Source organism: Halictus rubicundus, chromosome 14 (assembly GCF_050948215.1).
Source record: "Halictus rubicundus isolate RS-2024b chromosome 14, iyHalRubi1_principal, whole genome shotgun sequence".
NCBI lineage: Eukaryota > Metazoa > Arthropoda > Insecta > Hymenoptera > Halictidae > Halictus > Halictus rubicundus.
This window is the reverse complement of record NC_135162.1, coordinates 9,415,907-9,438,294: the sequence shown is the minus strand read 5'-3', so window position 1 is coordinate 9,438,294 and position 22,388 is coordinate 9,415,907. Positions and strand designations below refer to the sequence as shown.

The 22,388-nt window shown below is 39.5% G+C and overlaps 1 protein-coding gene across 1 annotated transcript in view; it reads right to left on the bottom strand.

Moving 5' to 3' along the window:
• Nucleotides 1-539: 539 nt before the first annotated feature.
• LOC143360956 (LON peptidase N-terminal domain and RING finger protein 3) overlaps nt 540-22,388 on the bottom strand; it is a 54,478-nt gene continuing 32,629 nt past the window's right edge. The window contains exons 2-10 of the mRNA XM_076800172.1: nt 13,369-13,487; nt 12,807-12,929; nt 8,719-8,913; nt 6,703-6,799; nt 6,283-6,482; nt 3,686-3,987; nt 2,969-3,176; nt 1,486-2,337; nt 540-1,430 (exon numbers count right to left, since the gene is read on the bottom strand). Of these exons, the coding sequence (XP_076656287.1) occupies nt 1,975-2,337; nt 2,969-3,176; nt 3,686-3,987; nt 6,283-6,482; nt 6,703-6,799; nt 8,719-8,913; nt 12,807-12,929; nt 13,369-13,487 (1,607 nt within the window). The 3' untranslated portion in view covers nt 540-1,430; nt 1,486-1,974. The remainder of the gene's footprint in view (nt 1,431-1,485; nt 2,338-2,968; nt 3,177-3,685; nt 3,988-6,282; nt 6,483-6,702; nt 6,800-8,718; nt 8,914-12,806; nt 12,930-13,368; nt 13,488-22,388) is intronic.

Below are 22,388 nucleotides of genomic sequence, written 5' to 3'. Positions count from 1 at the left end.
TCCAATCATGACAGATTGACTGAATTAAAACTCCAATCTTGACAGATTGATTGAGTTTGGAACGTGGATCCTGAATTAATTGAATCTTAATTTACAAACGTTTAACAACGATCAAGTCTGTCAGAGATCAAACTGATTTCATTAATCAGGACTCAAAGAACGTGCCTAACCGAAAAATTTCCTCTTCAAACTGCCACAAACGCTATCATTCCCCTTCAAACATATCGCTCTCAGCAGACTCACTATAAATACAACATCCTCGCTCGTTGTATCTACAGGCTGTTCTGTTTAAACTGCAACAACACCTTACGAACAGTTCAGAATATATACAAATTGTTATTATAACAATCATTTAACAAAAATCATTATACTGTCCAGACTGCGGATTTTATGCATTCACGATGAAAATGGGTGTTAATTTTAAGTAGTAGAAATATTGAAAGAATGTATAACAATATATTGTTTACAACTTAAAAATCCCACCAAAGAAACAAATAGATTAAACATATTAAGAGAGAAAGTAAATTTCTTTTTCACTCCAATTCGATGCAATTCTGGCACAAAATTTTTATTTTGCAAGATCCGCTGTCTACCCAAACAATTTTTATCCTGCATAAAGATCCACAATAATGTTATATAAACAACAAGCATCTGAAGATTAAAGATGTACACTTCAAGTTTTCTTCTGCAATTTTATAAAAATGGTTCTATGCTGAACAATGACGTCTTCACAGTAATGAATATTTAAAATAATGAAATGTTTATATTGTTAACTGTTTATAGGATGTTTCTGCGTGTTTGTGTGGCCAGAACAGGCTGTATATGAGTATATATCCACGCGATTCATTAGAAGGTACAAAATTTCAAGTCGGGGTACGATTGAAAACGTAAGCGTGAAACGACGTGCGTACCTCTGATTGCAACATATTACATGCTCGTATGTATGTACGTGTGTATACATAAATGTGTGTATACATATAGGTATATGTATAATAGACTATTCTGGAAGAACAGATTTGCGTATTGCAACAGCGCATAGAGGATCGTGACGCCTTACCGAGGTGAACAACAACTATCATACGAGATATGTGCATATTTTGAACGGGACGAATTTTTTATCGAATTGTTCATTATTAATTCATGTTTATAGAACACCGTGTGACTACTTTCTGTCAGTATTTGGAACTTTTCTAATGCGATACACAAATGAAAGAGGTCAACTCATTGCATGAATTCTCAAATTTGCATAAACATCCTCAGTCTACTAACATACAGGGTGTCCCAAAAATGTTCTTTCTTGGAAGGGATGATTCCTGAGGTCATTCCAAGAAACTTATTCCTTTACGAAAATGTTCTCCACCGCTTGGTTAAGGAGTTATTAACGAAAAACACGGGCCAATCGGAGCGGGTCTACAGCAGACAGACTCCGCCTCAGGGGCAGGTCACGCTGAGCGTGGCGTTGTCACTGGCCGAGGCGGGGTACGCCCCTCTAGCTGATTGGTCCGTGTTTTTCGTTATTAACTCTTCAACGGAGCCGCGTAGAAAATTTTCGCAAAGGAAAAAGTTACTGCAAATGGCCTGAGGAATCTCCCCGTAGAGTTAGATTTAATAAATTATTTTTTCCTGTGTAATCTCTATTCGTTTGCTATAATCGTTATCGTTCCGTCGATAAGGCGCTCGGACGCGTAAGTTTAGCGAGTACACGAGGTACTCGAATTAAAACGTAATCAACGGGATTTAAGTATACGAAGAAAGATCGGAGGTCAACGCATCTCAGAGAGGTGAGCAGGCAACGAACCGCTGATCCCGAATCGCCTTCCGGATATTAAATATCGAGTAAAAAGTGGCAATCTTCGATAACCTACGTCACAAGTACTTTGTACATCGAATGAAAGTTGAATCCCCATTTTGTTCGCCGCGGCGTTGATGATCTGTGAACGATGTGTCCCTGAGGAGCCGTCGATTCTTCATCGTTTAGGACTGTTGAATAACTGACACTGTCGTCTCAGTGATTCCACCGCCATCTCTGCATATACTCGAAGATGTTGTCGTCTCTTCTGATGGCGCGGGAGCTACTGTCAATTGTCTTTGCTCCATGTGATCCAAGGTCTTCTCGATCGCTCTCAATCGCTTCTCCAGGCTAGTCGTGCCTAGGATCCCTACTTGAAGCTGAGGTCCCAAGGGTAAGATTGCTAACAACCACCAAGTCCACGATGGCCCGTCTGGTAGACGGGGCCAATCCTCTTCTGTGTCCGGCATTCGACCGAATACTCGCTGGATTTCTGATTGCTGGGATGAGGACACTGTGTCCCACCATCTTCTGCCCTTTGCTCGCACCTGGAACAAAGATTAGTTCTTCTGAACACTGTTTATCTGGAGCCTATCAATCCTTAGGCTACGAAAGGCTAAGTTATTTCCTAGGAAAGAATCATTCATTTCATCTTGTAACAATATTTCAAGGTCGTCAGTATTTTTTTTTGCAGGACACCCTATATATTTTCGTCGATCTTCTTGTAGAGCACCGAAAGACGAATCCAACGAGTATAATGACCGTACTGTTTCGATCATTAAATCCCGAGATATCCGTGTCTGAAAGGAACATACGCAATCCAAAACCGTACCTTTCAGACACGAATATCTCGAGACTGAATGATTGTAATGGTATCGTTATTGTACTCGTTGGATTCGTCTCTTAACGCTCTAGGAGAACATCAAAGAAAATATATAGGGTGTTCTGTAAAAAAATACCGACGACCTTAAAATCTTGTTAATGAAAAGATCAGAATCATGTAAATTTGAAATTTCGAGGTCGAACTACGAAACATGGTGTATGTACATGATTAGATAAAAGAGATTTGAAGCTGATTAATTTTTGGAACACGAACGACGAAGGAACTCGGACAATCGTCGGTGAATACGGTATCGATTAGAATTGTATTTTAGCAGAGACTTACTGTAAATGTCCTACCTTATCGTGTAGCTCTAAGAGGCTCAACAGTTGGTCCTCCTGTACCATCGTGTCCCTCAAGAATTCCACTTGAGCGGTATCGTAGCCATCCCGTTCACCCCCAGAGATAACCCTAAATCTCCTTCCACCGACTGTGCTCAGTATACTACAACCGTCTTTCAACAGGACTCTGTCCCGAATATCGAGCATGGTGCCATACTCCGCGTATCTGAAAGAAACCATGAATAAACATTAAATCTCTCATCACTAAACATTTAATTAATTTGTAAACTACACGGCATACACGAAGTAAAATTCTAACTAATATAATATTAACAGTAAAATAATCAGCGGAACAGAAGACAGTACTTCTATCTCTGCTAGCTTCGAACGTTAAAAATTAATAAAAACCAATACAGCTGTCATTTTTGCAGAGATCCTGTTGCGAAGCTTTCACCAACACGTTCGTCACACTTTCCCGATTAAAATGAGCCCAAACACGATACAATTCGGTTCAGATTTGCTCGATTAATCCACGATTTTGTGACACTTCGATTACGCGAACTACCCTTTGAAACAGTTCGCATAGTCGAGGTTCTACAAAATCGTGGATTAATCGGTTAAATCTGAACCGAGTTGTGTCGTGTTTGGGCTCATTTTAATCAGAAAAATGTCGCGGATACGTTCGCAAAGCTTGCACAAAAGAATAATTAACCATGTGTTTTCGAGAATAATTACCTTTTCGTTCCCGTCGCTTCCCTGTTGAGGCAAGCAGCGATTCCGAACTGACGGACCCCACTTTCGACGCATCTCCGGACCATGAGCCTGTATCTGGGCTCGTAGACGAACAGAGGGCATGCTACACAAGGGAACGCAGTGGTGCAAACGAAAACTGCGATCTGCTCGCTGTCCAGAAGCCCCAGACCCTGTGCGAGCTCCAAACGGTGGCTGGTCGCCCTCGACGCGTACTCAGCCGGCGCCACCGTTTTCAAAGCTCTCTCCACGAAGTCCGTCACTGTCTTCTGGCTGCTGGCCAAGTACTGAAAGTTAAAGGACACCCCGGTTAGTCGACCAGAAGCCTCGTCCTCCAAAAAGCTCGCGCTCGAAAAGATTCCGAAGACGGGGTTTCGCGAGTTCTTTACGAGACCATTTCACTCCTGTTTTATGAGGCTCAGAAATTACGAGGACAGCCTCGGTAAAACATTTTTGAGGGTGACGCGACTCGGGACGATGAAAGTAGAGGCTACGAGCTGCAAAATGATCCGAGGTAAATTATTCTACGATTTTTATTTACGAAGATATAATTAATTACAGCGAGCCATACCGGCCTGTTTTTATTCGACTTTTCGACTCAAGCTATCTCATACCTCTCGCCCTCGTTTTAGGGGGAAACATTTTTTTAGGGAGATAGGATTGAAGACGATGAAAGTAGAAGCCCGCCGCTGCAAAATGAGACTAGGCGGACCGTTCTGCAATTTTTCTTCGCAAAGATACGACTGCCTAACGCGTTCCATGTCGCGCGGTTGGTGGTCGCCTTTTCATTCAGGCCATTTGATGAGATACACTTTGCTTTCTCGCCCCCGTAAAATGTTTTCGAGGGAGACAGTATTTAAGACGACGAAAGCAGATGTTTCATGCTACAAAATGAGACCAAGAAAATCGTTCTGCGATGTTTCTTCGCGGAGTTACAACAATTTATGGCGACCAGTGTCGAGTCGTTTATACGATGAAATATTACCTTGCTCTTTCGACCTCGTGCCAAGGCGAAAAAATTTACGAGAAAAATTGCAATTTAGGGCGATGAAAGTAGGCGTTTTCAGCTGCAAAATGAGACCGGGTAGATCGTTCTGCGATGTTTCTTCGCGGAGTTACAACGACTTAAAGCGACCCGTGTCGAGCCAATTCTACTCGAGTTGATTATTCAGGTCATTCGACGAAGCAGGCTCTGGTTTATCTGAATCGAAAAGATTTTTCAGAGAGGCGCAATTTTTTGGCAATAAAAGTAGAAGCTTCGCGCTGCGAAACGAGACCAAGCAGGTCGTTCTACGATTTTTATTTGCAAAGTTATATTGCATTCCGTGCCAAGATGTTCCCGCTCGACTTTTTATTCAGGTCGCTCGATGGACCGGCTTTTTCGTCCGCGTTCTAAGACGAAATAATTCTCGAGGAGTACACAATTTAGGGGAACGAAAGCGGAGGCTTCGAGCTGCAAAACGAGACCAGGTAGATCGCTCTACGGTTTCTCCTCGCAAAGTTACAGCTGCTTGAAGCTAGAGAGCCAGAACGATTCCTCCAGACGACGGACTAAACACCCCAACACCATCAAACCGTTTCTAAACAATAAAAACTAATAAGCAATGATGCAACGCAATTTATTGTTACGTAGGACCATAGGAAACGTAAGACGCCGCAAAAAAAAATCCCCTGAACGTCATTAACGAATACGCTGAGAGGAATCGGTAATGACGCCACGAACACGGAAGTTGGCGACAGCTGTGTTGACCGCGAACAATAATCATTGTGATCCACGAAATCGTTAACCACTAGGAAGCATTATGGCTTGTTTATCGACAGGTGTTCGGATATCGCATTCCCTGGAACGAAGTCTTTCGAGATTAACGAAACGTGACTAACGAGCCACGTTTACGAGCCGAGAATAATTAATGTTTCGAGAGGTCTCGAAATCCGAGAGAAACAATGCATTATGTATAAATAATCGGCGAGCCAAAATAAAATTTACAGAAGCGAAAATCGTTACTGTTTCTCGTGGATTCGATTTCTGCGAAACTTATCGAACGAGGGGGAGATTACACCATTAATTTATAGCATTAATTATAACTTGTCTGTGGACCTTTGTGCGGAGTAAAAATGTCCGAGGTCGGTCGCAAGCAGCAGAAATAAAATTAGAATGCACATTTTTCAATAATTTTAGAAAGTTGGAAATAATATTATGGTCAACAAAGGATAAGGAAGTCATCCCATAATCGCCAGATAAGGGGAAAAACCCCTCTCTGCCGGTACCGGGTTAGTCACGTGACCGGGGCGTGGCGGAGGGGCGGGGCATAGCGTGGCGGAGGGGCGGGGCATAGCGCGGTGGAAGGGGAACTTGGAGTGGGGGAACGAGTCTCGATCTGGCGACTCTGAGTCATCCTTATCTTCTGAAGACAATTTTTCCAGCACAACCATAGATTTCTATGATAGTCTTAAGAGGTTTTCGAATTTGCCTTGGGCTTCTCGTGCAACCATAACGTTACCTCACACAACTATTGCAACAATGGAGTAAGAGTGGACAACATCTAACACGATTATTGTTAATTGATGGAAATACTACTTACATCGGCCAGCGACGTGACGCACAAAGGACAAACCGAGGAATAGTCCAAGCATCTGTCCAGACACATCCAACAATACGTGTGTCCGCATGGTGTTGTTACGGGTTTCCATAATAATCGACAGCAGAGTATGCAATCTAATTCGCCTGCTGTGCCGCAGGAGAGGGGTGGTAGGAGAGTTTCGGCGGGTCTCGTCTCGAGTCCTGCGGAAAACGTAATTAAAAACAATTAGACAATTGATTTCACGATTCAGCAACATCAAAAAATAATTCTTGTTTATTTGATCAATATTTGGTTTCAGCACTAAGAATATTAAAAAGATTTTTGTCTCATTTTTAATGTTCATTATACTTTGAAAATAAGTACGATTAATATGGGCACAGTAATCGGTACCCCCACAGTAATTGGGTATGTGCGACTCACTTTTCAGTTTTTCTATATCTTGGTAGACACGATCCAGGCCAGCCTGCAGCTTAGTGTTGTGTGGTGCTGCGGTCGACAAGAGTCTCCTGCTAACAGTCTGCAATGAATGAACAAGCATAATTGGATTAGGCGCGAACTTTAATCTGAAATTATTAGGATTGACGGAGTGGAGAGATCCTATTCTTTGAAATACAATTCGTCTTTATTCGCCGAGGCATCAAGCCGTGGGATTGTGTAAGGTTTAATAGATCGCGTTACACAACCTGGAAATCTTGTGCAAACCTAATTTCCCAATGCACGCGTAAAACCTCATTTGCTCCCTTAATGGAAGGCCCCTTGAAATTCTCACTATTTTTAATCATTATTTCCAACGCTGACTGTTTCCTATTGACTCCTATGACTATTCAAGCTTTCAACGGTATTAATAGTAAATTTACGCGGAGCTAAAAATTACTTTTTATATTAATAAAAGTAGCATTCTGAAATTTTAATAGTCATAGATATTATATTGTAGAGAAAGGATATTAAAAGAGAATATTAAAAATATTATAATATTACAAAATTGAAATATTCAGAATATAAGAATATTTTATTTGAAGATATTGAAAATATTGAAAGCATTGTAAATATTGACAATACTGAAACTATTAAAATATTAAAATACTAAAATATTAAAAAAGGAAAGAATTTAATATTAGCCGATTTCGTATGCAATATTGTCGTGTATAGTTTTAACATTATCTAGAATTTTGTTTATTAAAATTACGCGTTCCAATTCGCAGAAGTCGGTCATAAATATGCACACGATTAACAAGAAGCCGCTTGTAGTCTTTTTATCAGAAAAGCCACATTCAATTAATAAAAGAACTAGTTGTGCATGCGACTAACAAGCAGCCGCTTGTTATCTCCTCAACAAAAAGGTCGCTTTTAATTAATACAAGAGCTACGTTTTCAATCAGAAGAATATTCAGCGATTTTAAGGAAACGTGAGATCATGTTGTTGATTCGACTCGTTTTGTTCGCCGGCATCGTTGTAATTAGCCGCGATCGTTCATCGACGTGCGAAATCTAGGCAATTGGACGAAGCCATTAGCGCGATGATTTATAATTAAACGTGGGGAACGATTATTGAAATGGTTGGGGAGCAACGAAAAAAAAAAAAAAAACGACACGAGATCCGCGATGATCGAAACAACGGATTTATATAAGTTTCAGCGCGGAGAACGCTTAATCACTATTACGGATCCTACGTTATTCCTGCCTGCCCCACCACGGATCCATAATAATTGCAAATTGCTTGTTAATTACGTTTCCGTGGCAAGAAGTCTCGTGTCGCGTTAACGCGATATAGTGCACTGCTCCCGTCGGTAGAAATAAATCAATCGACGCGATGTGCAAAACACAAAGCGTCGTTAACGTAATTAAAATACTCCGCTCGATTACCGAGTGACAATTATATGATACGTTAATTGCGAGGGTTGCTTTATTTTCACAGATCCTTTAGTATCGATAGACCCGGGATTTTTGTGGAAAATAAAAATTTTCTGAATCGATTGCAACAAAATCAAAACGAATAAAACATTTTTTATCTCAGTAATAATTTTAACGGGTTGAAAATAATATATTGGCATTCCCAGATTCTTTTCATCTTCCACTACTGTTTAATTATTTATTCCTCCTCCTACTTACTATTTTTCATATTTTTATATTTAACCTGTTGCAATTTCGTATGAAAATGTTCAAATATTTTTTGTGTTCTGTTTAACCTGCCTATTAGCGGGCAAGGGCGTGGCTTCGTGCCCGAGGGCGTGGCTTCGTGACCGGAGGGGCGTGGTGTTCAGGCCCGGGGGCGTGTCTTCTCGCCCGAAGGGGCGTGGCTTCTTGCCCGGAGGGGCGTGGCTTCGCTTATTTTTTAATGAAATTGTGAAAAATTGTGAAAATGGATTGTGACTTTTTGTGTAAAATTGCGAATTGTTTCAATCGTGAAATTGTTGTGAAAATGAGCAGGATAAATACCTGTGTGAACTCCTCTTCGCCACCGCTGCTGTTGTCCTCGCAGTCCGAACCTTGAAGAACCGCGCGCCGATTTCTTTTCGGGTTCATCAGCTGATGTCTACTTCTCGTGCGGGTTGCACCCTCGGTTAAATTGTATGGCGCACGGGATGGTGCATTGTAACGACGATGGCCGACAGACAGCACTTTGTACAGCACCTGGAAACAACACGGAACAACGTCTTTTGTAATTCCAATGCATCCGCGACGGAGAAAGCTCCGCTCTCCCGCGTTCTTGACGATTTGCACGGGCATTCGCGAATATTGTTAACACCACAAACCAGCGTGCCGCTCGATTGCTCAATGGTGTCTATGGAAATGTGTCGGTGCCATTCACAGCTAACGAGTCATTTTTCTGAAGCCTAATCATTTCGTGGAATCCAAAAATTATTGTTCGACCCGATTATTATACGAATAAAATAAGCTAAACTGTGACATACATTTTTAGCAGTTTACAAAGAAAAAGCAAAAAGAATTGAATTTCTCAAAAATATGTATTTTTTAAATTTTTAGTGATTTTTGAACCAAAGGAAAACCAAAAGGGACGGAATTTCTCAGAAATACTGTACAATTTTTAGTAATTTGTGAACCAAAAGAAAAAAGGAAAAAGGTTTGATTTTCTCAAAAATACAATAATATATACTTTTCAAATTTTTAGTAATTTGTGAACCAAAAAGGCGAAAAGGGTAGACCTTCTAAAAAATACAATATAAATATTAAATTGTTAATAAGGTTTTTCAACGATTTTAAGTAATACATGTAATTGCAAGAAACAAAGTTTCAAAGCATAAATGATTCGACTAATTCATTAATTTGTTCGTAACACTTAAAATTGTCTGTGTAACAGCTGTAATCCCTCGAACCAGAAACAACATTACTGCCATATGTAATTAAAATTCGAGAACCCATCCAATTTCACGAGATCGATTATTGCATAATATTACGTAACCATTGATTTAATTAAAACAACTGCAGATATGTAAAACAACACGAACACACAGCTACATAAATACAAACAACATTACAGAGTATAATACCAACGAAGATAATATTGCAAATTATTGTTGAACGTCGGATAAAGAAAAATAAATTCTTTCAGAACATCTGCAAGTATAATTGAATCGGATAGTTTACTGTACAGTATAAAAATTAACTAGTTAGAATTGTTTCGGGACGACTCGGTTGTTTTACAGCGTTCGGGTAATGGAAAATTAATGTTGTTCGTTGTTGATTCGTAACACGTTTCCGTCAGGGGACAAAGGAGTATTTTATAATGGGAAGAAAGTGGCAAACATTATTTTCCCCATAGCATAAACGCTACGCCAAAAGAATGATTCCTCGATCTTACATAACTACCGGTGCAACTTGCGTCAATGATTCCAGCAGACTCTCTGTTACATAATGACCGTTCGGAATTAAATTGTCTTCGTGCCTCGTTTCGTCATTAAATATTGTCTTACTCATTCGATCCCTATTAACTCGTTTTCGTGGAATTTAGTGTTTCTCGGAATTGTACTAAACAATACCACCGAAATTTCGAAACTCCTGTTTCGTAACCGAAGTGCCTGACATAAATGTTTCCAATGCTGTCATATAAACCACTACAAAGGCAAAATTCATTTTCATGAAAATAGCGACAGAAGAACTGTGCCAATCACATTTAATTAATTAACAGCACCGACTAAAAGTGTCCTCTCACCTTTTGTCATTTGGTGGACTTAATGAGTAAATGTCTTCTATACGTTAAATGTCAAAAATAAACGAATTGCTTCGGCAGTAAAATATCAAAAATAAATAAATTGCTTTGGAAGTGAAATATCAAAAATAAATAAATTGCTTTGGAATGTAAAACGTGAGAAATAAATAGGGTGTTTTGGCAGTATTAATGTCAACAAATCCGGATGACATTTATCGAGAGAAATGATTCCAGCGGAAGGGAATTCTGATTTTCGGAATTCCAGTATGCCAGTAATTACCTGTGGCCTTGCTTGTTAAGTGTAGACCGGCTTTGGGTCACTCACCTGCGAGTCTTATTAGAACACACACACACGCGCGGCCGCACACGCACACGCCTACGATCAACGCATCGCATCGATTGAAACTTGCCATAGCAGAGGCCAACAGGGAAATAAATTCCCTCGATATTTTTCCCCGCTTTTACCGTTATTTGTTCGTTCGATCCCGGGGCCCCAGAAACGTGGCGGCTTTATATTATATAATGCGGTATTGAATCGCGCCGGTCGCTCTAATGCTTCCTGTTATTCATGAAAATCAATCGGCGAACTATTTATTCCCGTCTTACCGCCATTCATCTTCCTGTGTCGGCTTGTCCGCCGGCGAAACTATTATTTGTGCATCGAATTCGGAAAATAACCTTCGACAATTCATAAAATGTCCGCGCGGACGTAACGCGCCATCAAAGTGATAAATGCATTGTACTTTCAGGATTTCAGATGTCCTTTCAGGTGTCCGGACTCATTTTTGTAGAAAATTAAACAATTTCCATCAGTAGACTGAGGATTTTAAATAAAAAATCGCTACAGGAGCTGCACATAAATTTCTTTCTTTCCCTAATAATTTGATTACCGGTAATATCAATTCCTACTATATCTCCTCGATACTTATGTATTACAAAATATTGCTCAATATTTTTCTAAATATGACAATTGTAAATATATAATAATTCGTACTGTCTCAATATTTTCCTTGAAATATAACAGTTCTAAATGTTACATAATAAACCAGAAGAGGTGTCTAGTAAATAATGTTTACAATACTGCAGAATATCAACGACTGTATTATTTAGTTAATTCCTACTATCTCAATATTTCTCTTAAAATATAACAGTTCTAAATATTACATAATAAACCAGAAGAAGTGTCTAGTAAATAATGTTTACAATACTGCAGAATATCAACGACAGTGTTATTTAGTTAATTCCTACTGTCTCGATATTTCTCTTAAAAAATAACAGTTCTAAATATTACATAATAAATCAGAAGAGGTATTTAATAAACAATGTTTATTAATTCAATGTTTGTTAATTAATTCCTACTGAACTGTCTGAAATATCTTTCTGAAACCGTAACAATTCTAAATACGATGAAATAAATCCGACCGGATAGTCAGCAAATAATGTTAATGATCTCTCTAACAGGTTCATTAACAAGTTCAATAGTTCAGTTAGCAATCCACTTTAAATTTTCATGCACGCTTAAAAACTCGAGTCAAGCCGAGGACGGTTGTAAAAAGGAGCGGTTCGTCGAGAGAAATAAATATTGACACCCGGCAAACATTGTTGCACGAGCGCCTATTAACATTCATACTAATTCACGTGGTGGTCGTCGCCGTGGCAGAAACTTTCGTAACGTAACGGAGTGAAAGAGGAAGATGGCAGAGAGATCAAGATATTGTGCATACATAGAACGGTGCCAGAGTCACGAACGCGCGCCGAACAGAAAACGTACACAAAAGAAGTGGACGTCTGTGCGCGATGGCATTTCCGGTACCGGTGCTGCTGGTAGTATGGCTTAATGACGCGGCATGATAGTCGTCAGGTGAGTGACCCATGCCGGAGCAATGATAGCCGCTCATGAGCTGCTAGTACGTTCTTCGAAGACAGTGCAGCGTTTGTTACGCGACACGCAATCCACTGCTCCGCTCTCTGGACCATTGCGAAAAACTCTTTCGAACGCCAACCATGATCTTGCAACCTAATTTTTCAAAATTCAGCTCCTGGAACCCCCACGCAAATCGCACCCATTTTCTCGCATTATTTTTCATATATTTTTCATTGTACAATTATTTCTTCCAGACATGACGACCACTTACGACCATCAAAAATGAAAAATTTATAATAAAACAAAATTTATATAAATTGAAAAATTCATTGAAAATGAAAATTTTTTAACCAAAGTTTGAAAAATCCAGCTGCCGGAACTTCTACGCAAATTGTACTTTTCGTGCATTGTTTTTGAATATATTTCTCATTTTGTTATTTTTTCTAGGAATTGCTTCGAAATAGTGTATGGTTGAATAAATATTTAATTTACCTTAACCAATTCGTGACGAACAGCTTGGGGATTCTTGTCGATAGCAACGCTGATGCAAAAGGCGAACAGCGCTTCTTCGTGTCTCCCCAGCGCCGACAAAGCCACCCCTCTTCTGTAATGGCCCTGTGAATAAACAAACAAAAATTATAACAATCATTCTGTCAAGGATCCGGTACACAATATCGATACCAAATTGATCGTATAAATCACTACATTTAATACTGTAGCTAAATAACTGTTAATAACTGTTTATCGCCGAAATCTTTGACCAGTTCGGATAGTAGAGGTTCCAGTAATTCGTGGATTACACGAGCAACCATAATCCAAACTGTATCGTGCTTGGGCTCGTTTTACTCGGAAAAATATGACGATTATACTGACGAAAGCGCGATACAAAAATAATAAATGATAACAGAGCTACGTCACTGAATCACTATAGTCTCACCGGGGGTTTCGTCAAATACTCGCGGGAAAAATCGTAAAACAGTCACGTCCGCGTGACGAATCTTGCCGAAAATTAAATTTCAGTGTTTCCAACAAACACCGAGGATGTTTTTCTCACCTTGCCCCAGTCCGGTCGTAGCCTAACCGCATGATCGGCATCGGTGAGCGATGCTTGAGGCCTGTTCAGCAAAAGCAATACGTGAGCCCTGTTGCTAAGATGGAGTGGGCTGTTTGGCGCTGAAACAGGGAGAAACACAATCGTAAAGCAACGGCAGAATACTATCTTATAGTGGGCGAAGAAAGGGTGGGGGTGAGGGGTTGAGGGGGTGAGTTTACTTGGCAGTAAAACTGTCCCCCGTGTTTTAGCGAGAAACCTTTCCTCTCTGATTAAATTGAGGGAAAGGTTTCACGTTTACGAGCTGGTCCTGCAGGACCTGCTCCGATTCCCAACGTCCTCTACATCCCCTGGAATTTTTAAACCTCTTGGCAAAATTGGTAAAGAAATAATCTTAATTAAACAAAAAAAAATATGAGCGTACTGTTACTTGAATATACGAAACACCTGTGGCTCTTGTAACTCTAAACTGAAGAATGAAAATGCACGTTCTCTGAATTAAATAAAATTGCAAAAAACATGAAATAAAGTTGCATTCAATTTTGTTAAACTTTTGAATTCAAAATCTCTTTGGTTACCTTCAAAATATCAACTCCAAAATCTTTTAAATTTTAGGTGATTACAAAATCGAGTGTTGAAATGTAGTAAAAATTATAACATTCTGGCGACAATAAATAATCAATTGAAAATAGAATTAGTATCCCAGAAGTGAGAAATCGATCAATTAATCATTCAAAAAAAAAACTTTAGCAAAGTATGTAAAATATGGAATGATTGTTCATTAATTATGGAAGGATCGCTGTTTTGCAAACAGAATGATGCTAACGGAAAGTCGTTTAACAAACCACGATTATTGTGCAACACGTACATCATCATTATCTCGTTGAATTGATTTAAAAAAGGATGTCACTTGTTCAACAATTTTTTTTTTTTTTTTTTGACCGATTAGATGTCTGGCGATGATCGACGCAGAACGTCCTTCAAATCGAATGATTCGAGAGACGAGCCTAATCGAGAAACACAAGACGATCTCCCTGAGCGAAAGCACGCAATTAGTACGGTCAAATTAAACCGGAGAAATTAATTGGCTTATATAAAGCGCCAGCAGTGAGCGGAATTAAACGGCCGTCGTTCTCTTCGGGTATGACGGGATGTTTGAATGAATGGTTTTCTGCAATTTAGCATAACAATAGGCGCCACGCATTCGGAGTACAAAAAAAAAACGCTTATGGTTACTTTTATGTAAGTATTTTAATTCGTTTAATTGTAGGCGAATTCTCAGGTACAAATTGTACAATATATGTATTTAGAAGAGACGGTGTGTACGCTGTTTTATGTAACTGTGCAATTATGTGTGTAATTGCAGCAATGTTACCTCGAACGTCTTATCACACACTATAGTAATTGAGCTTTGATGTAAATAGTTTTTTTAAATCGGTTCAAAGTTAAAAACTTTGTTAAAAGATATTAAATAATATTAAAGTAATATTTTTTACTTTGCTGATTACATAATAGAATAGATTACATTTTCAAGATTGTAAAAATAACTGAGTATTTAGTCTAAAATTTTCTCTAACAAATTCCTGTTTGTAAAAATATAATAAAAATGCTATTAGTTCTGCACGTGCCATAAATGCATAAAAATTCTAACGCTATTATTATTATAATTATTCTAGATGAAACGACGTAATCGTGCAGTATGATGTAAAACGCACTGCCACTAGAGACTGGTCTTTACAGAATGCCTGTAATCATTCTGGAGGTCTTGTAACTTTCTCAAAATAGGCTGTCGCGGTCGCAATTTCGATGGCATCCATTCCCCTTCACAGTAATGTGCATACGAGTGCAGCGAGCATGCACTTGCACATTCTTGCCTTCCCTCTTTATCGAAAATTTAAATTAATCATCTCCAAATTTACAGATTTACAATTATTGAGAATGCAAAAATAATTCTTTGGATATACATATACAAGGTGATTTAATTGAATAGAATCGCTCAATTATCTGCTTTATTTACTGTTCTACGAAAACACTTTTCGGAATAATGTTCAATCTTGTTTCAAGTAAATTTTTAACGAGATTTCAAGAGCATTGGTATTTTTTCTACGGTAAGCTATACATTTGCTTCGGCAGTCTTGCAGAGCATGAAAAGACGAATCCAACGAGTATAATAACCATAGTGTTTCGATCTTTCAGTCTCGAGATATTCGTGTCTGAAACTTCAGATTTTATATTAGATTTGTTCCTTTCAGACACGAATATCTCGAGACAGAATGATCGAAACACTAAGGTTATTATACTCGTTGGATTCGTCTTTTCGCGCTCTACAATAATATTGATGCAAATATATAGGGTGTCGTATAAAAAAGTATTAACGACCTTGTAATCTTGTTAATAAATTACCTTGAGTAAAGAATCTTTCTATTGTTCCATATACCACTCTATCCTGAGAATTAGTTTCACATAATAGTAACCGAGGCTAGATATTTAGGCGATCCCAATTACCAGAGACTAGAAATTATGACAAAAGATTTCTAAAAATCTGAATAAATAAATTCCTGTTACTTTTCCAAACGAATATAAAATAGTTTCAACGATCGACGGATCTAGAGTTAACATTTGTTACGAGGATGCAAGGTTCAGTGAGATCAGCTTGGACAGTGCAACCAGAAGCGACGGCACCAGCCGATGCAGGCGGGACTGCATCGTTGCATCGTGGCATTGTGAGCAATGTCATTGCCTTCACGGATAGAAGCCCTTGCTTGGTCGAGGACGAATTTCCGGCACGCGCGATCACCGCCAATGCCAAGTCGAACCGATTCATCGAGCTCTATTTGTCAATGCTGAACCACGACGACAGCATCCTCTATGAATATCTTGCGAACCGCACCCATGCAAAATTATGATACCTCCCACAAAATCAACGGAAACAGAACGACAGATCGACTGCGACATCATTTTGCAAGTATGCTTCGAAAATGTTTAACTCAGTTTCAAGCATAGTGTGCCGCAGTTGTGTTGCACGAAAGCAAAATGCGTCAACTGCAATCGATGCAAGTTCATTCCAGGAACGAATGCTGCAGTGTTCTACTACCCTTCCACATAGCAACAATCCATTGACGCATTTGCATTTTTTTTTTTAGATTGTTGTATGTCTAGCTTACACACGGTGTTTACTCTGTATTTGTCCCAAATGCCTAGCCGATAAAAGTCCCAGAACTATCCCCACTGTCGCGGATTATATCTCCGGCTAAAGAATAGTATCTCCTGGTCGATATATGTCCCTAACTAGACCCGTGTTTTGGACATATATCGAGTGGACGCTGTATTTATTATAATTAAATCGTTCAAGGTACAGGGATCAGTTAAGCATTTATAGAATGTGCACAATACTGACCAATAAATTTTTAAAATACCAGCAAACGTGGTATAGTGAAAAATATTATGGAATTTTTTAGTTGATAAATCGAACTTGTTCCTCGCCCTGATTTTCATAAAATAAGTCTGGAAATATTTTCCAGAAGTCCAGAGAAATATTTTCATATTGTGATACCGTTCAGCTGAGACACCCGGTATACTTTTATATAACTTCGTTGTGCTCGCGAATTTCAACGGATCCTTTCACAGGCGTAATTGCAACGGTTCTAGGGGCCGCGAAAGAAAAGGAAAATTAAGGTGTTCGAGGTTCCAGATCGGAAGGGTTGAACCGAAGGTGCGCGACTCTTTTTTCTTTCGGGAATTTCGGCGAACGGGGTGAAACGTGGCGCGATGCATCGCGTTGCATCGTCTTCTCGACACATTGCAGCTGCATCGGGCGACACATCGCCGTCGGATCGAATGGACGCCGGCCGTTCCGGCGCAAACAGCCAAGCGTTACGTAAAGGTCGGTCACCCGGCCGTGTACTTCACTGTCGTTGCTGGTGTCGGTGCTGCTGTTGCGAGAGATACAGGGTTATCCACCGGAACAGGCGCTAGCAGCGACTACGCTGATGCATACGAACACCGCTGATCTCGAACAATGCCGTCGCACTCCGACCCCGTCAGACTTTCACCGAAATCTCCCGATTTTTCCCGTCTTCAACCCTACTCGAATACCAACCCCATAGCAGCCAAAGGGTGGTGTCAGGCTAGCTCTTATTTCTCGTTGCACCCTGAAGAATAATTCCCGTCAGGGACGTCTGCGCACTCCGATTAATATTTAAAAATTCCAGCTTGAAAATTTTTTTATTTTCTTCACCACACCCTCTAGAATAGTTCAATTCCCCTGCCAGATCAATACAGAATGCTTATCTTATATCCCATTTCCTTTTCAGCTATCGATATTCTCGCAATAGCTGAATGTACGGTTAGTTCGGATAAGAGAGGTTCCATTCAATCGCGTTTTACACGGGCAAATACGATCCTAATTGTGTCGTGTTTGGTATCGTTTTAATCGGACAAGTGCCACGAATGTGTTAGTGAAAGTTGCATACGAAAATCTTTACGGACGAACGAGTTATAACATTAAATTCGTATTGTTTACTCGCTGTCCTCCTCTATCTTCGACGCTAGCGGCAAGATTTCAAAGAATGGCGTCCATCCACGATATGGAGTGTACTATACCATAATATGTACAACATATAGTGACATTTTGGGCCCGAAATTTTCACATATATCAATACTCTCACTATTGAATTTGTTATTTTATAGCTTCGACTTCCAGCTGTAGCTGCTATCATCAGTTTTTCTCGAAGTCAGATTTCCACAGTGTCTCGGCAAGGTATTGGCAGGTTGATGCCATCAGAGGAGCGCGGGACGTATCTATCAACAGTACGCATACTACCACTTATGCTCCCTCTCCTTCTATTCTGGCAACGATCAATAATGCTCCACGTGTCAGCCGATGGAACGTGCGCCGGGACATGCTCCTCGGCGTTAACACTTGCCAAAGTATTCACGCTGTATTTCTTTCCCTGCGCGCCGGTTTGCATCATCCTCGGAAATCGGGAGACGCCGTTTCGCATACGATGCACCGCAGCGCCGGTGCATCCGACGCGCGTGCATGCACCGCTATCGGGTCTCGCGGCCAATTTGCTAACTGGTTGCGCTTCCTGCAGAAGAACGTCTACCTATCTTTTGCTGGACGCTTTCGCGGGAAACCGACCGCGGGCCAAAATAATTGCGACGCTCCCAGCAAATGGCGAACACGCCTTATGCAACTTATGCTACTGCGCATCCTCCGCTGAAACGGCCGTTTAAGGGTTGTGGAATTTGTGTGCGAAAGGGTTTAACCGGAGTCGACCCATGTTCTTCGAAACATACTCTATGGAAAAATATGTAACTCATGTAATTTTGATTATTTTTACTTCAAAAAAATTGTGTATGTGCTTCAAACACCCGCAAATGTGTGTGCAAAATCCTAATGCAGGAAGTTTAACAGTAGTCCCGGAAAAAATTCTTAAGTTGCTCAACAAAAGGCACTCGAGGCCAGAGTACCTCACAAACGTACTCTAGAAAAAAATATATAAGTCATGCAATTTTGATTATTTCCTTTTTGAAAAAAATACGCGTGTACTCCAAATACCGATACATATGTGTGCAAAATCCTAATGCAATAGATTCAATAGCCTTTGTGAAAAAAATTCATAAAGAACACGCTCTTAAGTGGGTAGACCAAGCATCTAAAAAGTCCTGTCTTCGAAAATTTTTTTAAAAGTAATTAATAACTGTAAAATTACGATCTTTTACAGTGATATGAACACAAGCCTTAGCTTCATTCTGAATTTTTCTCAAAACAGAATATTAAGAAATCACAGAGTTATATCTTATTGTTTAAAGGTCCCCTTATCGGTAGATCGATGGATGACCGATATTGTTACTAAAAGTTGGAACGTCCGAAATGAACAATTTCTTTAATTCTCAAACTAGAACGTACTATCTAAAATGTAGCGTAGGATTTCTGTCGATATCTCATATATTTGTTGAGTTATGAATTATTAAAGTTGATATCGTACGTTCAATGCAGCCCGAATGGCCACTCGACCGTGAACGAATAAATGAATAAATAAATAAACAAGAATCCGTAGTCCATTAACGATGTTTACATGGGTCTATTTTGTTGCAAGAAAACCGCCACGGTCGACGCACAATTATCGAGTTCAACGTATTGGACGTACACACAGATAATGAAGACGAGCGGTGGACAGTGAAGACAGATAATGAAGAAAGTGTTGATAGCAATGAAGAACAACAGAATTCCTCGAACCAGAGCACGGAAATCATTGTTTATCGACAGCTGGCACGTTTCAGGAGCGTGTCGTGCTCGTTGTAAACGGTAACATTATGTAACGACACTTCGCAGGTACAATAAGCGATACGTTAGGCTGGCCACGATTGGATGTCTTCTAATCGTTTTACAAATTGAATCTCATTTTCCATCATTAAACTCACCACCGCGAGCAACCTGGCACTTGCGTAACCGGGGGGAGGGGGAAGGGGGGCTTCTCTCCCACGTAACGTCTCGCGGCAAAATTAAAAACAATTACCACCCATTTTGCACCAGTTTCTCTACCAACTTTCGTGCGTTGCTTTCCCCTCGATTCCCTTTCACCTGCAATCTAAAATATGAGGAAGGTCAACAGAATTTTAGAATATTAGTGTTTAATAAAATTACCAGAGACAGAAATAAACTCCTGCTTGGCTCCTCTGTACTGTAATTGCAACAAACAGTTTTTATTCCGCATAATTCCACTAGTTTTTTAACTGAAATATTTCTTGTAGGGTAAGGGGCCCAATTACTGTGGGGGGTACCGACTACTTTGCCTATATTAGTTATACTTATTTTTATAGAGTTTTGCTTTTGCTGTAATTGACGCAAACAATTTTTAGTTTGCACAATCCCCAGTCTACTAGTTTTTCAAATTCAATATCTCGTTAGGGAGCCAATTACTGTGGGGGTACCAACTACTGTGGCTATATTAATTATTTTTAAAGCGTGATGAATATTAAAAATAGAGATGGTTTAAGAATAGGTATAGTTAATATAGGCACAGTAATTGGTACCCCCACAGTTGGGTCCTACCTTGCACGATACTCCACTAATCAGATTAATCACCATGAGAGAGTAGTGGAACAAAAATTGTGGAAAACTTCAATAAAATTCTCTGCTGCTCTGCTGGAATTTTTAATAAATTTTCTGCTTCAGATTTTTGCTGGGGAAAGATGGACTTGTATTGCAGAATGTTTTGGTGGATTCCTAGATTCCTGATCCCTGAAGAGTTTGTTTGGATCTGGGCGATCGGTAAACGCATTTTCCCGGGGATTAGAAGGCGAAGAGACAGATAGGCAGCTTTCTCCAAGCCAGGAAAGCAACGATCAGCGTTGGCTGGCCTCTCGGCACGAACACATGGCCATTTTTCACGGTCAAGTACCGGCCCGCTGATGCTTTCGTTCGATCGAGTTTCCTGGCTGTCTCTGACCTACTCTGCCGGCCTCCTTAACGCTACCACTTCAGGTGTAGTGTTCTCCACTTCTCCGAGGCAATCGATGGTCGGGAATGTGCTGGTGGTGGGGGGAATGCAAAAGCAATAACCTCGCTCCTCCAAAAAACCGATTTTTCCCGCAATTTGCAGCAGCAGAATTTCCCCCTTTTATACTGGGTCTCCTAGGACCCCCAAAAATGTACGACCCCAAATAACAAATTAACCCTAATTTCTTTAGAATATTTTAATTATTTATTCTTTAATCATACGCTTAGAAATGTGAAAATGATTTATACAAAATTCTGGAGATTCTTTCTCGCAATTTGCAGCAGCAGAATTTCCCCCTTTTATACTGGGTCTCCTATGACCCCGAAAAAATGTACGACCCCAAATAACAAATTAACCCTAATTTCCTTAGAATATTTTAATTATTTATTCTATAATTGTACGCTTAGAAATCTGAAACAATTTATACAAAATTCTGGAGAGGTCTTGACATGAATTTTTGAAATTGTCTGCATCGGTTGCGAGACGAATAATTAAAATGGATGAAGAAGAATGGCTTCTTTTTTTTTAAAGCCATAGCGCAATCGTCGAAGAACGCGAGAAGGAAGTATGACTATACAACACTTTATATAATATTGTAGCACAATACTATACCGGCAAAAAAATGCAACCTTGCACAAACCGTTGTGTGGGGGTTTTTTAATGAATTTTTTTTCGAGACTGCTAAAGCACAGATTCATTAAAATGCTACTATGTCTCAAGTACGCGTAGACTTTTTACAAGATTTAATGGGAATCGATCGCTAGCCGTATTCACGCTCCAGTAATTCTAAAAAATATTTATAACTAATCTACGCGCGCCATTTGAATAACCTCGAGGTAGGTGGACTAATGGGAATTGCATAATTGTCTCAGAAGAATGCTGGGTTTCTCTGTTAATAATTTTTTAAAGCAATTAGACTAAGAATCTTGATTCCACTTAATTAACAATTTTTATTTTTACTAATACAAATTATTCATATATTCTACAACCTTTCAATTCTTTCTTACAATAGTTCCTCGCAAACCTAATTAGAGGCATAATAAATTACCTAATTCCGTCAGGCATCATCTTCCAATTACCTTCACAATTTTCTAATCCACTATTTTAAAAAAAAAGTACCTAAATAATATCATCGAAATGTTCATAAACGGTTGAATAATGAGCCAGTGAAATATAGCAAGTAAAAAAGAAAAATAAATACTGATATTAAAAATAAATTTTTAATGTTTAAATGACCGTTAGCACTATTAAAATTGCAAATATGCATTTCCACAGAATTTATTCAATAATTAATTCTTTGATCTAAAATATTGCTCCCTTTCAACGGATCGTAGATCCAATACTAAATAATTGCCGACGCGTAAAATGTTTTAAGTGATTTGCAATTTACTCGCAGGAAAGGTAAACACTATAATAAACCAGTTATAGCCTCCAGTAATACCGTGAGACTAGACATCCTAAATCAAGGTAGACTGCCCAACCGTCTGGCAATATTTCTCACATATCTTAAAGTAA